At 41.1% G+C, this 19,369-nt stretch overlaps 1 protein-coding gene across 7 annotated transcripts in view; it reads right to left on the bottom strand.

Annotated features, from left to right (window-relative positions):
* Positions 1-19,369, bottom strand: part of NELL1 (neural EGFL like 1) — a 465,038-nt gene that overhangs the window by 366,105 nt on the left and 79,564 nt on the right. For all 7 annotated transcript variants that reach the window (XM_032794577.2, XM_032794575.2, XM_075065234.1 and 4 more), the window contains 3 exons: positions 7,946-8,042; positions 1,731-1,803; positions 810-892 (listed from right to left, as the gene is read on the bottom strand). In XM_032794577.2, coding sequence (XP_032650468.1) covers positions 810-892; positions 1,731-1,803; positions 7,946-8,042 — 253 coding nt within the window. The remainder of the gene's footprint in view (positions 1-809; positions 893-1,730; positions 1,804-7,945; positions 8,043-19,369) is intronic.

A 19,369-nucleotide genomic window follows, 5' to 3' on the forward strand; every position in this document is an offset into this window, starting at 1 on the left:
GGTCACACCCCTTAAAATAGATCACCCCATTCCTTACCTAGCCCCCAGACTCTACAAGCACCCTCAGTTGGAGGTGTATGGCTAAAATGAAAGATGGTCGTGGGCTGTGGCAGAGCTAAGGGAGAAGCACATCTTCCCATTCACCCTCACCACCACCACAAGGCAGAAGAGAATTAGTGTAGCCTGGAACTATGTTAATTCTTCTGTTAATATCTTCATACTGTAGAAATCTCCCCTAAAAGAGTGTTGAAGAGAGCAAATGCAGTGGCTTCAGTGGAATTGCCTGGGTATTTGGTTGATTGACTGGGGTCTCCAGGACTGGCAAGGAGACGAAGCCTCTGTATAAAGACCCCTCCTAGCCTCCTGAAGATTTCAAAGAGCCCTCAAATTTTGTGGGTAGTGCCACTGCCTATTCCACTTGGGGCAAATGCACACACACTGACAGTTTGGGGAAACCTCAGCAATAAGATCACTGGGGAGTTTACCCTTTTTTTGTACCTGGACTTATCTGCTGGCACATAAAGGGACACATGCTATGGTTTCTTTAAAAATCAGACCCTTTAGTAGTAAGCATGTTTGTTATTCCACATTCTTTTAATTCAGAGGCATTTGTAAAATACTATAGAAGTTGAATGAGGCTTTATTGGCATTACAGAAATTCCACTACAGGTAGGTCTACTGGAAGTCCAAATAAAACTTTACCAGGATAGTGTAACGCAGATGCAAAGGTATAAATGCTTTTATAGTGCTCTCAACTTGGGGAAATGAGGGAGAGGATGAGGAACTGATAATGGAGTTCAGGTACTTACTTTTGCAGTCATTTTTGCCAGGAGCTCTTGTAAATCCATGATTCCTTGCACCAGACTTAAGAAATCACTGCAGGTTGGGCATGCTCAATAAAGGAAGTGGGGAAAACAAAACATAAATCAATGAAGACTGATATACTGTTAAAACATCATTAATTCATGTGTGATGGGGCATGCGTGCCCTGCACTGGGACTGCAGGGTTTACTCTCACTGTGCATGCTCGAAGTGCAAAATCAGTATAAGAGGGAGCAGCCTGGCTCAGTCTTGGTTGACTGCCGTAGGGGAAAGTGGTGCTGAAGGGCTACGGACAGCAACCCTCAACCCCCAGGCTCCGGGTGCTACCGGGGGAGAAGGAACTGGGGGAACTAGGAAGCCACAAGATGTGGAGAAGCCGGTAGGAAGTAACCCAGGGATTCTTTTGCTAACCTGGGGAGTTGATTGGACAACTGGAGACTAACCCAGCATGTTTTGATCGGATCCCTGCCAAGCTGGTGGCAGACAACTCCGCCACAGACAGGCCCTAGAGGGCCCGGGTCCACCTATCCTGGCCGGAGACACTGTGGTAGTGGCCCAACCTGACAGAGACTGACTAAGGCTGCTAGGCCACACGGCCCCTCACCAGGGGGCAGTTAGTGACTCTGATCACTAGCCCACACAGCCCCAGCTGCGGGTGCAGAGGCACAACTGTGGACCTATCAAGACTTGTGTCCTGCCCTGGGAGGAGACAGGGCATGCCTGACCTGCAACGGTGTAACTTATCTTAACATAAATGCAATGTCTTAAATAGAGTTTCTGTTTCCCTGAACTGATCATATTAAAAGTGTACAAAGATGATACAGGACAAAGCTAAGCATCATCATCTTTAAAAATATTGAAATAATATTTAAATCTACAATTGTCAAAGTAAATAAATTGCTACTTACTGCGATTCAGATTAGGACACTGAGTTAAATATCCATTGGGCATAAAAATGACTTTCACATCTTGAATGATACCCTTTATAAAAAAAAAGATTGCTGGTAAATATAGATTGTAGTCAGACAGTTAAAACTTACAAGATTATTCTCAAGTTTTCTGCCAAGAGGCCATGAATAACGGATCAGTTTATTTTTGTTTGTTTGTTTGTTTGTTCGTTCGTTTTTGTTTTTTTACAAAGAGCACCACCCTAACTGAACAATTCAGGTAAAGCTGAACAAGATCTGAATAATTACAAAAGCTTTCCTTTCTCCAAGAAAAAACTTTACGGCATTGGATTTGATAAAACATATGCAAAAATCGCACACTATCTAGAAATGTTCTTATTGATTCATTTAGCCAAATTAGCCTAGGAGATCAAACCATATTTAAAAGGACATTTCATAATGAATTCTCTCTGCTGCTCAGTTAGGAGTCAATCTTTTTCCTAACATAAAGGTAAGGAAGGCCTCCTGTGCATGCGGGATGGAGAGGGAGCAGGATTTAGGGGTCATATATAACTCAGCCCTGTAGGAAGTCCCTTCACAACAGCAGCACACATGGGGTTTTGGAAGCTGGGCAGTGGCAGGCTGGAGAAGTGAAAAGTGAAAAGGTTGAATGATCCACTACTGTTGACTCCCAGACAACACACACACAGTGAGTGCTAGGGATTGGGGTTTACTCCTTAGAGCCAAATCCTGAAGCTCTTTCTCAGGGTCTGACTCTACCAGGCACTTATATCCCACAACATCCACTAGCTTTAATGGGAGTTGAGGGCATTCAGCATCTTAGATGATCTCTTTTCCCTTAATAAAAGAACTGGGAATTTTCCTGGAGAAGTCCAAGTATCTCGCTGTAAATCAAAGACGGTTTATGACTCTGCCTCCTATCTGATCTAATTTAAGAAGAAATTTATCATCCAGTTTGCTGTCTTAGAATGAAAATATTGATTTGGGTGTATTCTGGTTTTATTGTCAGTTAAATGGTGATAGAATGGATTCTGAAAAGCAGGTAGAAGACACAGTGGCTTGCTCAGAATACTGAGGTTAATCTATAAATAAAATATAGGCCTCAGATAGTACTTGAAGCCTTGCAAATGCAGTAACATTTAACATTTGTGTGTTCATTTTCTGAAACAGCAGAAAGCAATCAGCAAGCACTGCTTCCTGCTTGTTATTTCAAGATCAAATATTAATTGAAAATATTAAGAGAAATAACCAGATCATACCACTTCTGTAGCAGAAGAATATATATTTATTAATCTTTTCATCGGTGAGACTAATGAAGCCATCACAATAATGAGAAGTGATACTGTCACTGGTTGGGAAGTCGCCTATAAAACAATGCTAAATGTTACTTACTTTACTTCTTTCCAGTGCCCACTGGTGAACAATTAACAGCTGCAGCACATAAATGTATTTTTAAGGCTCAGTTCTCTCCAATGAAATGATTAAAGAAGCATAACTCAGATTACAGACTTCCACTACACTACATCACCATAGTGACAGGAGCCTATCCAGGCAAGCACAAAGGCCCTGTCTCAGGAAAGAATCCCTGTTCAAGAATAGTGTGTGCTTAAAGTTAAGTACATGTTTAAGTGTATTACTGGAGTTTGGATAGATTTATATTTAAACATAAAAGTACATATTCATTTTATTTATTTATTTATTTCAATGTAAATGATAATTTAAAGGATACCTATCAAAGGCAATAGGTGTTCTAACAAAGCATGAACAATACAGTCTGGAAAAGAAATTATATTTTTAATGTATATATGTATACATTACAGCTACAGATGAGCTAGTGTGGTCAGGCACAGATGGGAACTTTCCCATTAACTTCAATGGGAGCAGTATTTGCCCAATGTCATTTTTGTAAGAAAAAAACTTCATTATAGATGGAAGCTCAACATAATCAGAATTGTTGCAATGCATTTAAACAAACTTGAACTTCCATCATACTTCACTATAAATGAAGTTTCACTAGATCTGAGTTTTCTATATGGGGTATTGAGTATACAAAAACTCCCACCAGGGCCAATCCTAAGGTCCTTTAGCATCAGTGGGACTTTTACCCAAATAAGGACTGAGCAAAAGCTAAGAAAGGACCTCTGGCTTTAGCCTGTGATGTGAGCTGTGCTTGTTCTGCACCTATCAGGATTTTCCTCTTCAGAAGTGGATATCACTATATGCGGCTTTCATATGAACAATTCACCGAATCATACCCTAAGGCGGACACCTTCAGCTGCATGAAGTCCCAATGAAGTCAGCAGAGTTCCACACTAGTGAAGACAATGCACTTTAAATAGCCACCTCATTTCATATGAATTTGATAGCAAAGCATTGGCATGTTTATTGCTCCTTTCATTGCTCTATATAATGAACTACTCCATTAATGCTATATGAAAGGGCTAATATATTCAGGGCGCACTAACACTCTCACCTTCTGCATTTTAATTCACTTGATTTCATACTGCTATTCTCACTCTTTAAAACCCACTTTTTTCACAAAGCCTTCTTATGGTAACACACATCATTTTCCTGTGTCCAAACTGTTGCCCTCTGTATCATATTTATTTGATTTAGATTATATGGTCCTTGGAGCGGGAACCTTGGCTTTTTATATGTAAAGCATCTTGTGCATGTGTGCTGCCACATAAGTGCATTCTATTCATTTATTAATCAATATATATTTCCACAGCTCCTATTCAACATTGTGTCTGGGCACTGCACAAGGGTTATATAAATTATTGAAGAGGTGAGGTTTTCAGCATGGTCTGAAGTTAGCAAGGGTAAAATTCTACCTGATCTCCTCTGGGGAGGGTGTTTTAAAGTTTTGGGCCTGCTACTGAAAAGATTCTTCCTTGGGTTCCCTTCAGTTTTGTTTCTTAACCTGACTCCAGTATCATCCCTAGCACAAAGAGATGATCTTTGCTACTGGGGTACACTGAAGAAACCTGAATGGTCAAATGCTATCCTTGTTTTTCAGAAGGAATAATTCATGCCCTTCCTCTTGTAGACGAAACAAAAACAACATCTTGTCTCTGTTATTAGCTCGCTCCACTGTCTACCTCAGGCCAATATCCTGGAAGGCGCAGGGCACCTCCTGTGAGATGGTGAGCACCCTTAAATTCCACTGACCTGAATGACAGTTGAAGTCATTCAGCACTTTGCAGAACTGGGGCACTGGAAGAGCAGAGCTCTGAGGTATTTGTACAGGGTAAGTTACGTATTGTTAGATGTTTATATAAAGGGCCAAATTCTGATCCCCTCTTATGCTGAGGAGGCCTTCATTCTACCAATAGTCCCACAAACTCAAATGGGTCTACTTGTGGAGTAAGAAGTCACTCAGTGTAAATAAAAGGGTCAGAATCTGGCCCATTGTGACTTAGATCCTTACATGACACTTCCATAAAGGTCCATGAGGAACAACAGGAGAATCCTCACCTAAAACAGACATTAATGATATTCATTTAAGAAAGCTTCTCATTTCTTAAAAAGGGGCAGAAGAAGGAGCAGCAAAATGAATAGTACATAACACCATTAAAATTCTAATATTTTTGGAATAACTATGATTAGGCTAAAGTGCAGAATACCCAATTCTTTCACATACAAATACTAGCACAGCTCCACCACACATACAAAATATGCTAATTCTTTTTTACCACTCTTATTTTCCTGAAGATCTCCGTTTACAATGAAGAAAATAATTATATATTTTATGCTTTAAACCCCGAAACAAATTGCTTTGAAAAGGGAAGGGAGATCCTACTGAGCATGAAAATATATGGATGGAGATACGTACTGTTTATAAACTGGCAAAATTCCAAGCTTTTGCAATGGGTAACCAAAACAAAAAAAAAAAACCTTAAGACTTCTGAAACTCACAAGCAGGATTTAAAAAATGCAACCAATTACGCATTTCTGCCCTGCAGACAGTTAGTAAAATATTCAAGCAAACATAAAGCAAAGAAAGGCACTTGTCGACTTTCATTATGTTCAATAAAAACTGGCAGCTCATTAGCATATCATTAGCTACTCTGCTGTTTCCAAACTGTTAATATGTAGAAATATTAATTTACAAATGTATAGTATCCCAGAGTTCCTAGAATCTGGCTGTCTGCATAAAATAAGAATTAAAGATGAGTGAATCCAATATAATTTACTTTTTTCTATGCAGCTCTAAACATATGTTTACCATCTGTGGAATTATGGGAAGCAGCTGAGGTAAAAAACAACAGCTGTAGAATAAAATCATGCCGTTAATTTCACTCCACAGTGACAGTTCAGCTGTTACAACAAGAAATGAAGTCCATGTTAAGTGCAATTCTTGGACCTTAACTTAAATATAAAAGCAAAACAGTGATGGAGGTAGTGCATGCATGCACATACACACACACACACACACACGTAAAACAGAGTTGTCACACCAATTACACTATTTAAGCAATATTGCATTTGATATTTTGTTTGGCTCGGGTGAAAAATTTACAAAGTTAAGAGGAGGTGTTCTTCAAAAACTAGTAACTGCAACATCAATTAAATAATGAATGCTTCAAAAGGAAACTGAACTGGTCATCAACCATCCTGATAAAGGAAAGCCATGCCAGTCTCAAGATGATGTAGATAAGCATATCACTATCCTATGGACTATTTTATCAAATTGATGCTGTTTTGATTTGAATGAATACTTAGATTGTGTTCTGTTATCCAACATATAAGGTACTACTTATCAGGAGCTTAGCTGTATACCATCCACCAGCTGACTAAACTCCATGCTCTTTAGTCAGCAACAGATCCATTGCAATACCTGTGGATCCACTGGACACAAAATTAGATATGACAGTTGGTCAGCTTTAGCTATAACTTTGCCTATGGCACAGAGTATTAATTTTTAAGAGTCACAACTACTCAGCCTGGACCATAATGCCAGCAAGGCTTGCCAGGGGATAAAGGGAACAGAAGCGAGAAACAAAAAGGGAATTAGGGTTCCCAGGTCTTAGGGCATTTGTCTCCAAGACAATATTAATTGCACCTTCCCTATGCATTTTTTGGTCTCCATCCCTACATTGGTCTAGTCCATGAGGATGGCTTGAGGTGTCTCACAACCAGCAGGCATGCGCTCTGTCAGCTATGGCAGTGAGGATGACCCATAGGGCACACACTTGTTGGTTACCAAAGAAAAATTTTGAAGGAGGAGTTTTGATATCTTCACTCTCCTATGCAAAGAGCATCTCCAACATCCATTTCCAGACCTACTTGTGCATCCCAAAAGCCTGACCTAAGCGCCCTGAACCATTTTCAACTGGTTGTCAGCTTTCCAGGACCTGAGTGTTCATTATATGTGAATGGCAGTCAGAGCAGTGTCTGTCACCATTCATCTATGAGAACATAGTATGCAATGTGCATGGACCTACAGGGGGGAGATAGTACAGTATGGCTCCCTACTATCAGCAATTCAAGCTCTGTGTCACTGTGACCCTCAAAGCCATGCAGCACAAACTATAGTTCATGGATCAAATCAACTGCCTAGAAAATCAGAACTAGTTGATCACTGGTGACAAGTGGAAAAGAGGTCAAAAAGAGGGGAAGTTCACTAAGGAAAGAAGTTAACTCTCCTGGGCTTTTCAGCAGGGCACATGCAGTGTGCACAATTGCAAATACCTTCACCATTGTGAATAATGTCAGGCCCACAAAGGACTTTTACCTGATGGAAGTCAAATGGGACCTAAACTGTGAAGGATGGAAACTATGGAGTCCATCAATAGCAATGAGAGGCTAATGTAGATGTAACAGAGAAGAAGCTCAATTCCTACTGGTCTATGAATATTAGGAGATGCATTGCTTGGTCACCGAGACCACTGTAAAAAATTATTCTTAAGGTTTTTAAGATAGTGACTCTTGGTTGGGTTCCTAAAACTATGTTCCACAATTTCATTCCAGTCACAAGTGATCCAGGACAATACACTGCAGGAGGACAAGGAATACCTCCTAAGGCACAGTGGAATCAATTGGGGTTGAGAGAACAGTCCACACCATGCAGATCAGGCCCTTTTGTGACAAGTTGGACCCATACCTGTGTTCCTCAGATACCAACAATCCCTACTGAAATTCCTATGAAGGGAGTGTGCAAGGTAATAAAGCTGAGGTTAGTGCCCTACATTTGCTACTGTATATCTGCTTACCTTAAAAAAACCATGTTTCCTGTTCCGCTGTCCTAGCCATAAACTGCTTCCTAGCGTTAGATTCATTTCTGGAGGATCTATGACACGTTCATAAATCCTGTGGAGGGAAATGTCATTAGTTGGAACAAGTCTTTTTTTTCCCTCTGAAAAAGTCTAATAAAAAAAAGTCAGTGAAAAAAGAAATGATATAAAGTTTGGCTTAAAGAAGTCTTTATGATTAAACACCCATGTATAGTACCAATTAATTTTTTTTTTTTGCTGAAGTGTAATGAATAATAGTAATAATAATTCTTGACAGTTTATATAACACCTTTTATTCAGGCTCTCAAAACACTTTAAAATAGTGAGTAAAATATTATCACCATTTTACAATATGGAAAACTCAAGCATGGAGAGGTTAAGTGCCAGCAGCAGAGCCAGGAATTCAACAGAAGACTCTGGACTCCCCTTCCCTTTGCTTTGACCATTAGCTATAGTACCATTCATACAGCCAGGAGGCACAGACCCTCTGCCTTATATCAGAACAAGTGTGGTACTATAGGGAGGCTAAGGAAGATGATGAAACATATTTCCATTACTCTAACTCATATTGTTCCATAATCATACCAGCAAGCCAGTCAATTGAACAGACTCTGAACATGTCAAGTTCTTTCACTTGTAATGTATCTGTATGTTTAATAGGAAATGGATGAATGGGGTTTTTTTTTCTTCCTCTCTCCCACATTAGCATGATAGCTGTAGCTTTAAAATGAATGTGAGCAGTTTCCAATACAAAATACAAGTCCATCAACAACTCACTACACAGTTATCCTTCAATTTACACTTTCACTAATTTTCCAATCTGTTCAAGCTCAGGCTCAACTAATGTAATCATTGCTTTTATTTTCTGAGCTCCAAAATGGTCTGAGTTTTGAAGAACTTTAGCAAAAGCATTGCTAAATTTAAACATCAAAATGAATGCAGTCAAAAATAAAGACACGTACTCCCTGGACGTTTGTTTATCTTGAGAAGGAGGAAGAAACAGCTTGCCAGAATAAGGGGAGAATAATCTAGCTAAAAAAGCCACAGAAAGGAAAAAAACTTTGTATTTTTCAGAAATAAGGGTACGTCTATACTACTTGCCAGATCCACGGGTAGTGTTTGATGTATCGGGGATCAATTTATCGCATCTCATCTGGACGCAATAAATCGATCAGCTAATCAACACCCGTACTCCACCTCGGCAGGAGGAGTAAGCACAGTCGATGGTGGCGCCGCAGCAGTCGACTCGCTGCCATGAGGACAGCCAGATAAGTCGAACTAAGATACTTTGACTTCAGCTACACCAACAGCATAGCTGAAGTTGTGTATCTTAATTCGAACCCCTCCGCTAGCGTAGCCCAGGCCTAAGAAAATAGTTACATTGAAACTCAACAACTTAAGAACATGAGCAGAGAGTTCAAAAGAGTTCTTCAAATAATTCTGTGAGTTAATTGCTTAAGTTTATGGTAATTACAATCAACCCTAATTCATCACATTTCTTAACATGCTGCAGTACAAAAAGGCATGCAAAGTTAGATTCAGAGCTCTGGGATATTTTTGTTTTTGCTAGGTAATTACCTATCCTATCTGTAAAATTCTCATGCTGAGCTATTTTACTTATTTGGACAGCAAAACAGGGTGGTATTCTTCCAAATCATATTATTGGAATTATGGGAATTTTGCACGTATCATTTCTATCAATATTTTTAAATGTAAGCATCTCCTTGCTGCTATAAGCACATGCAAAATTAAACATCTACTCAAATGCAAAACTGCTTTAAAAGGCTGAACAAGGCACAGAGTATTTGACATGCTCCTTGAAAAAGCGAGTCACTGAATTACACAATTACATTAGGAATTTCTCTTTAGATATATAGCACATCTTTATTCATGACTTGGGTTAAAAACATCATCTCTGGAAAGTGTCTAGTCTTTGTAAAATACTAGTCAATATTCCATGAAGAACTCCATTTTCTGTTAACAGACAAAGCCCCAATGTTTTAAACAAAGCAATACAGTGGCTTCCACAACACTACTTATGAGAGAATATTGGATTTTTATTTACCTGGGCTGGTAACATGCTCTTAAGGGACTCCATGAGATCTATCTTCAATTATATAAGAAGAATGAATTTTTCAATGTAAAGCATACAAATCGACATGCATTATACTGTAGGTCAATAACAAAATATAAGGAAGACAAATGAGATACAGGCCAAAGTGGTTTATCTTTGGCTTTCCTGAGGATAAAACAAAGGTTTTTGTCCTTTGTGCGGGAAAGCTATAATGACCTATCTTCCAGAAGGTCCTTTCAGAAGGTCCCATTCATATGGTATATGCTCTGTGGTAATAGACTCTTCATTTTTCTCTGTGCATTGTTCTATTCTAACTGCACTTCTGGAGCATCTAGCTTCTCCCCTCAGGTGACCACTCAGATTAAAAATGAAGGGCTTTGTGCCTTATTCCATGTAGCTTTTGATGTCTAAGAAGATCTTCATGTGTGTATGCTCCATGGCAGATATGAAATATATTTTTTCTAGATCATTAAATCTATTTATAATTAATTATCGTGCAGGTGTCAACTGTAGAAATTGATCCATGTGGGCTTAATTTTTACAAAAAAGGTGTTTGGATGATATCTTATTCATTGATTATAGGAACAAACCTTATTACCACATATTGCTCAAATCAGCAAAACATGAAAAGGCCATTGCAAAACTGCACAGCCTATCACTCCAACAAAACATAGGCTACATTCTTGGCAAATTAAAAGATTAAAACTCATATCTTTATTCCTAAAGAAAGAAACAGACTGCAGCAGACCATGAGGAATATCGTACTGCGTACAATACACTATCAACACGTGAGAACTAAATCCATGACTAAAACAGCACACAGCCAAAATAATAAATAAATAAATAAATAAATAAATAATAATGCAAAGCTCCCCAGGTAGACAAATTAGATGCCTTTGATGACAGGATAAGTATCCACATAAACAAAAACCAAAACTAGTATCAAAAAGAAGCTTTTGTATCAATGAATAAAAAGGAATTGATTGTTCATAATAATACAGTGGACGATTAATAATCCGAGGATTTAATGAGGGTTAATTCAAAGGACTTTACAAATATTAATGAATGAAGTCTCACAACCAGGAAACAGCAGCACAGTAAGGCTAACTGACTTGCCCCCTACATCAGATCTTCTGCCTCCCAGTTTCATGCCTTAATCATGAGAGCACTACCAGAGTTCTGTAGCACTGCCAGAAAAGGAAGACTTCATTGAGACTAAAGCCCACCCCCCACAACCCCTGAAGAAGGTTATGAAGGACATTTACTAATGGAGGAAGCCCTGGAGGAGGACTTGGGGGCAATGGGCTCTCAAGCCAGTGCAAAGACATAGGGCTATGTGCTGAAGACTCCATGTCTCATGCAAATCCATCGAGATCTGTGCAGCTCTAAAATGACCTTCCATGCTTTTTGTTATTGAGGGGGAGGGGCTAAGTATCCTACTTCTCAGGAGAGCAAACCCTGCTCCCCTTCCCCCCCACACACATGGATTTTATGGTAGAAGGAGTGATCTGGTCATGAAACAGTGTGCTGCTCCCAACTAGTTCCAAAAAAACCTTTACAAATTCCTTACATGTCTCTCCCTTGTTCCACACACTGGGTATCTCCTCTCCCTTCTTTTCTTGGTCTCTCACTCCCAGTTCCCTTCTATGTTAGGTTGTTTCTCTTCTCCTTTTTGTGTTGTCTCCCATTCTACCATTGTTCTATTTTCTGTCAAATGATTAAAGTATATAATACCCATACAAGTAATATACCTACATTAGCTGCACAGTCAAGCTCACCAAAGAAAGGTATGCAAATCAAAGAACATATTTCACAAGCAAGCATCGCAGATAGTCACCTGTATGAGTAGCCACCATGACGCAAGGAATAGAATCATACAGAAAACTTTGCCTTTAAAATTATATAAGATCTATCAGGGGGATAACTGTAAAATGTTCATAAAACACCATAAGTACATGCATACTTCCCATCATACATGAACACAATCCATAATAAATTATATTAGGTACTTACATAGCCTCCATTACCTCATCATATTTAATGTATTTTCCCTCCCAATGCTCAGTGAGGTACAGAAGTATTTTTATCACCATTCTACTGATGGGGAACTGACTCAGAGGGTATGTCTACACTGCAGTGTATGCCCAGGCTCAGACTCAAGCCCAAGTCCCCCTTCTGTCTATACACACACATCTATCGGACTCAGGCCAGCAAGCCCTCTAGAACTGAGCCATTGGACTCAACAAGAGGGGTTTAAGCCAGAGTCCCAGTGGGATTTGGCTCCACAGTGCATCATTTTACAGCATGGACAGAGCTTGGTCCCGGGTCCGTCAGATTCATGTCCAGAGAGTATCTCACAATCCCATGGGCCAGTGTTCATATCCTTTCTATCCCAAGACTAGCCAATCAACTTGCAGAAAACTGAAGAAAGTGTCTGGTTCAAATACAGCTGCTCAGCTTTTAATTCTTCCATTTAATTATGGATTGCTGAGCTCCAGAGTGAACCTGCAGTAGCTTCAGCCATCTACAGGAAGAAGTCCTTTGTCAAGCATATGGCTATGTGGTCACAGGACCACAGTCAGATTCTGATAAACCTGTGGTGCAAGGCAAGCAACATGTTCAACTTCAGTAAGAGTATCAGAAATGTCCACATGTACCAAGAAATAGCGGATAAGTTGACAGTGTGGGGGATTCAATGGACCGGTGCCAGTGAAGAGAGCAGATCAAGCGGCTCAAGAGTAAGGGTACGTCTACACTGCACGATTATTTCGAATTAGCTTAAACTGATATTACAAAACAGATCTAATAAAATCAGTTTAGCGCGTCCACAGTGGGATCCCGAAATCGATTGTTTGCGTCCATGGTCCAAAGCTACCATCAATTTCAGGAGCGGTGCACTGTGGGTAGCTGTTCCTCAGCTATCCCATAGTTCCCACTTCCGTGTTGAGAGCACAGTGCCTGATGGGGCAGAAAACACTGCCCCGGGTGGTGCTGGGTACAGCCTCACCCCTCCCTTTGTGAAGGCAGCAGACAACCCTTTGGCGCCTTTTTCGCGGAGTGCATTGAGCAAACGCCATAGCACAGCAATCTTTCCCTTTTTTTTTTCACGTGGTGGTGGGGGGAAATAAACTGAGGAGCTGTTCCCTGAACCACGCCAGACACTGTGTTTGAACCTACAGACATTGGGAGCTCAGCCAAGAATGCAAATAATTTTCAGACACTGCTGTGGACTGTGGGATAGCTGGAGTCCTCAGTACCCCCTCCCTCCCTTCATGAGCGTCCATTTGAGTCTCTGGCTTCCCGTTACGCTTGTCACACAGCGCTGTGTATCCTGGAGTTTTTTATTCAAACGCTTTGGCATTTCGTGTTCTGTAACGGAGCTGGATACAACAGATTTGTCTCCCCATACAGCGATCAGACCTAGTATCTCCCGTACGGTCTATGCTGGAGCTCTTTTTCGATTTCAAACTGCATCGCCAGCCGTGCTGATCAGAGCTCCACGCTGGGCAAGCAGGAAATGTAATTCAAAAGTTCGCGGGGCTTTTCCTGTTTACCTGCCCGCTGCATCCGAGTTCAGATTGCTGTCCAGAGCGGTCAGTGCTGCACTCTGGGATGCCGCCCGGAGGCCAATAACGTCGATTTCCGTCCACATGAACCCTAATCCGAGTTATCACTATCGAATTTAGCGCTACTCCTCTCGTTTGGGAGGAGTTCCGAAATCGATTTAAGGAGCCGTTTAACTCGATATTAATGACGACGTCGTGTGAACGGATACAGCGTTAAATCGGTATATCGGCCATTAAACCGATTTAAAGTCGCAGTGTAGACCTGGCCTAACTAACAGAAAGCCAGGGATAAAAACTGTACCTTTGGGAACTCTCTGTCATCCTGCCTCTTTTACGAGGACTTTGACTGGGTGCTGTGTACTACACCAAGCCCCAAGTGGTTCACAATAGCCTGGTCAGCAGAATGGTGACCTTCTGATCCCTGAATCTAGTATAGCATAAATGAAGAGCCAACAGGTGCCAGATCAGACTAGCAAAGTGACTATGCTGCTCACACTAGTCCCCAAGGAGGCTTTGCACCAGAGCAGTGGTAGCACATCCTGGGTCCATAGTTGTAGGAGTTGTGTGGTGACCCTCCAGAGAAGCAGCCTCATGGAAGTTGAAACCAACAGCAGAAACAGAAGACACAGAAGTAGCCCCAGTGCCTGGTAAGTGTTTGGTTCCAGGTATGTTGTTTTTAATATACAAATGGGGGGGATTTCCAGTTTATGACCCAATGCAATTTTTATTATAAACTATGAGTAGCAGTGTATATCCGATAATGGAGAAATGCACACCAGCAACTTGGCATCACCCCACCACAAACTGGAATTCAAAATGGAGACCAGGAAGCACAAATAGTTGAACGAGCACTCAGCATTACTATTATTATGAGCTACTCACACATTCTTACAAAGATGTACTGGGGTGTTCAAAATAAGAACCATATATTGCCTTCCCTTTTAGTACACCACACTGGAGAACTCGCCCATGCCAAAGCATTACGAGCCAACTGTAAACAAACTGTACAGGGGAGAGGGGAAATGTAGAGCCTGGATGACAAAAATCAATGTCTGAAATACAACAGGGGGTTGTATGCAGTCCAATGTGCCAGGGGTAGGCAACCTATCGCTCGCGTCCCAAAGGCGGCACGTGAGCTGATTTTCAGGGGCATTCACACTGCTCGGGTCCTGGCCACCAGTCTGGGGGGCTCTGCATTTTAATTTAATTTGAAATGAAGCTTCATGAACATACAACAATAATTTAGTTATATATTATAGACTTATAGAAAGAGACCTTCTAAAAACATTAAAATGTATTACAGGCACGCAAAACCTTAAATTTGAGTGAATAAATGAAGATTCGGCACACCACTTCTGAAAGGTTACCAACCCCTGGTCTATGCAGTTCTTTGAGAGTTCATATTATCATGTGTTTTTGTATGTAGAACACAGGTAGATGTAGTCAGAGCAGGCTGTATCGTAAACTGTAGGGAGTCAGTAATCCATGTGGACACTAGCACAGCATCCTGTTGATTCCCTTATGAATTTTGACCCAACCCAAGTTGCTGATAAGCTGGAAACTTTTTCCATAGTAGGAAATCCAGAAAGGTAGTCACATTTTGGGGAAGGGCATATTTTCTAGGCCATCCTCTATAGGACACCTGCCCACTCCACTCATGGATGTGTTGCTCAGTCCTCATATACTTGAAAAGCTCTGAGACAAGCATGTGTGGCTTGCCACCAGTAGCTTGGAATAGAATAACTCTTTGCCATTCAGGAACCTCAAGGATTGTTATGTCCTCCAGAATGCCTGAAAAAAACTGAGACACATTAGGTAATAAACCATAGCAACCTCTCCTCCCCTGCCTACAATGGTCTAAAAAAATGTAAACATATTGCACATGTATGTTTCAGCTTACTATTGTGCATACTCCTTTCACTCTGATTAACTCTTTGGGCCCATGAAGCTTCTGGGAATTGAAGCATTCCTCTAAAACTATACTGAAGCTGAGTTTTACAAAGTATCATTTTTTTGACTTTGAGATTCCACACGCACCGTTTTCTGAGGATGCTCCAAACATTTTTTATTTAAGTACTGAGACAATAAATGTACTGTTTGATGTCTGCTTTCAGGCCCTTTCACCTCAGCACTCCAGCCAGAGTCCAGCAGGATCCTGGGATTTTGAACTGCTATGGACTGGTCAAAGATGAAGCATTTCCATTATGAACTTATGGTAGACCTCCTGGACAGAGCCAACAAGCAGTTACAATATGGAAGGGGAAAGGATTCATGGCAAATGGAAAGGCACAGATGGCAGCAGAGCACCAGCATGTGAGGAGAGACTTGCAGCACAGTTTCTGGAGTAGGAATATCGGTTGAGGGAGGAAGACAGAGCTCAGCAGAAAGACCTGTTTGAGAGGCTGCTTGTGCTAATGACCACAAGAATTCAGATTCCTGATCCACCGGCACCACATCCTGAGTTCCCTCCACAATACCATGTCTTGCAGACCAGGAACACATTGGACAAAATCATGGTTGGGTGGCCCATGCATGCAGGACTGAACACTAGTTGGACAGGGTAAATGTACCTCCACCAGTGCTCCACCCCTGTGCAGCAGCACCAAGAGTATGCTAAACATGCTAGAAAGGGGAAGAAGAATGTGGGAAGGGGTCCAGGCGACACACAAATGTTAGCAACTTGTTAACACTGGTTTCCAATATTTTATACTAATAAACATTTGTGTTATGCACTTTATTTTATCACTGGTTTGGGTGTTGGTTTATTACTGGTGTTTTGATGTTGTATAAGCAGCTGGCCCGCCTGAAAATGCTTTAATAGTGTTTTTTGCAACATTGCCATATTCACAAAGGCTTTTGTTTTATTTAAGGAGTCTATTTTCATCACTGCACCACATCATATAATGTGTATTTTGAAGAATAAAAATAAAGACATGAGAAGACACAATTGGAAAACTGCATCCAAACACAATTTCTCAATACATCTATTCAGATCAAACCATAATAAAACCCCACAATTCATGTCACACAAACCACCATCCCCCACCACATTGCATAGGCAATCAACTCATCCACAATAAACAGTTCATGACAATCACACACCCCCATTCATTGCATACAGCAAGAATACTTCATTTACTGTAAAAATTGCTGCACAAATAGATCCATAAACATACTATTCTCCCTCTTCCACAGCAAGCGTACTAAGCATCCCTGATTTCAGTGTCCCATGTGCATTCTGCTAAAGCTCTGACAGGTGCACTTTCTGGCTGAATGTACCAATTCAGCAATCTATTACTGAAGGGGTTGGCAACCTTCGGCACGTGGCCCATCAGGGTAATCCGCGGGAGGGCCAAGAGACATTTTGTTTACGTTGACCATCCACAGGCATGGCCTCCCGCAGCTCCCAGTGGCTGTGGCTCACCATTCCCAGCCAAGGGGAGCTGCAGGAAGGGCCCGCGCTGCTTACTGCAGCTCCCATTGGCCGGGAATGGTGAACTGCAGCCACTGGGAGCTGCGGGAGGCCATGCCTGTGAACGGTCAATGTAAACAAAATGTCTCACAGCCTGCCAGCAGACCACCCTGGTGGGCCACGTGCTGAAGGTTGCCGACCCCTGCATTACTGTCATACTGCCATGGGCAAATGGCTCACCTTTGAATTCACAAAGATTGTGAAGAGCACAGCAAGGCATAATAATGCAGACAGCACTGAGGACAATGGAATCCAAATGGTTCTGTAAACAGTGCCAGCAGCATTTCAATCTGCCAAATGCACATTTAATCCACCATTCTACACCCAATAAGAGTGTAATTAAACCTTCTTTTGCCAGATCAGTACATGGTTTCATAAACCAAGGCAAATAGGGGGTAGAATAATAATGGGGGCAATTATTCAATTTATGACAATGTTATTTGGTGGTAATGGTGGCCTGTCCTGTCCATGAAGGTAGACACCCCACTGGTGGAAAACGTTGTCACCATGAACTTTTGCAGTGCAGACCAAGCAGGACAAGGTCTTCAAATGGTGACTCTTACATGTCAATGGCTCCAGTTGCCGGGAATGTACAGACCCACACATTTCTTGGCAGGATGTGACAACTTCCTGTCAACTGCCGCGAGATGGATAATGAAGTTTTCCCACAATGAATGAGGAACAAAGGACTAGAGCAGATGGAGCTGGGGAAGGGGCTAGGAAACCTATGAGAGGCTAGTTTGAGTCAGATCTGCATATTGCAGTGTAGACACCAGAGTGTGTGTTAGAGACCAAGGTTCAGCAATTCTAAACCTAAAGTCAATATTCAGTGTGGACACTCAAGCTCAGACTTATAAACACTCAGTTTGCAGGACCCCACTGACCCCAGAGTTTACACTGCAGGGTAGACATAACATAAGAAGTCTGTGCCAGAGCAGGCATTCAAACCCAGATCTTCTATGTGCTAGGCTATTGCCCTAACCACCGGAGTATCCTTCCTTTCTAACAAATATGATAGTTTCCTCCTGCAATGGAGATTTCTCATATACAACATGCAGCAATAATAAGCTAAAGTCAGCAAGTTCTAGGGAGCAAACACACACACGCTCTCTCTCTTACTTACTTTGGGGAATTCCAAATTACCTAGTTGCACCAGAAACATTGCTTTGTTCACATTAATGGCAGCAGATGCTAGCAAACATGGATTAACCAAGAGTTGTGATTAAGCAGGACTCTGATAAATGGGTTATACTTTAAACCCAATAAGGTAATACTTCAATCAGAAAATCCCCAAATCATTTAATTTTTTTGAATCTATAATACCTGACATTATTAAACATAAGCAGCATTATTAAATATACTAGCACTGCTCTTAGAACAGTACATCCATGCTTGATATCAACTAGGTTTACCTGATTCCTGAGGTTTCTTTACTGTGAACTTTAATAAGAACAAATCAACTTTAGCTTGTGTTTTGCTATGTCTAGAGTTGCAAGCTGAATGACCCTTATGTCCCAATCCCTAGTTTCCTCAAAGAGGCACTCAGATCCTACTATACTCCTGGGTTGGAGATATTTGGTCCTACCAGGTGTGGCTGCCAGGGAGAGTCCGATGAAGCTGTACATTTCTGTGCAGGGTCCTAGTATCTGACACTAGGGTGAATCATCAAAAGAGAGTCCTACATCTCTCAGCTTGATCCTAAAGTTTGCCACCCCATTACACGCATGTTCCCCTGTAAACATACTTTTAGCTTACCTTGTTTGCACCCATCTATAGCTTTAGAGTCTTTAAATGTGCTGAGATTGCTTAGGTCACATTCCTGAATCCAATAATCTTTAACAGCATAGCCAATATTTTCAGAAGTGTCCTCTGCGTTTGGGTGCCTCAATGTCTGTTTCAATCTGAGACACCAATTGGGTTTGATTTTCAGAGGTGCTGAGCACCCATAATTCAGCTGGAGTTTCAGGTACTCAGCACTTCTGAAAGTCATGCCCTAGGCTCTTAACATAGGCCACCCAAAAAATCAAACTTTGAAAGTTTGGCTTGTTTATTTTGTGCATCCCAGCAGCATGAAGAAAGTTCTGATTATAGCAGGTCATTAAACAAATCTCTAGCTGTAAGACTGCAATATTGGCGTTTGTCTGTTTTCAGTTCCTTTGAAAGGATTAAGAACTGCTTTTGGAAAGGGATCCCAGGTTGTCTCTACATGCTTCTCTTTCTAACAGTTGTCTATATTCTTCCCAATGAAAATGTGCCAATACCTTATGTGATTGTTTTTCAATAGTATTTAC

This window comes from Chelonoidis abingdonii, chromosome 4 (assembly GCF_003597395.2).
Source record: "Chelonoidis abingdonii isolate Lonesome George chromosome 4, CheloAbing_2.0, whole genome shotgun sequence".
Classification (NCBI taxonomy): Eukaryota; Metazoa; Chordata; order Testudines; family Testudinidae; genus Chelonoidis; species Chelonoidis abingdonii.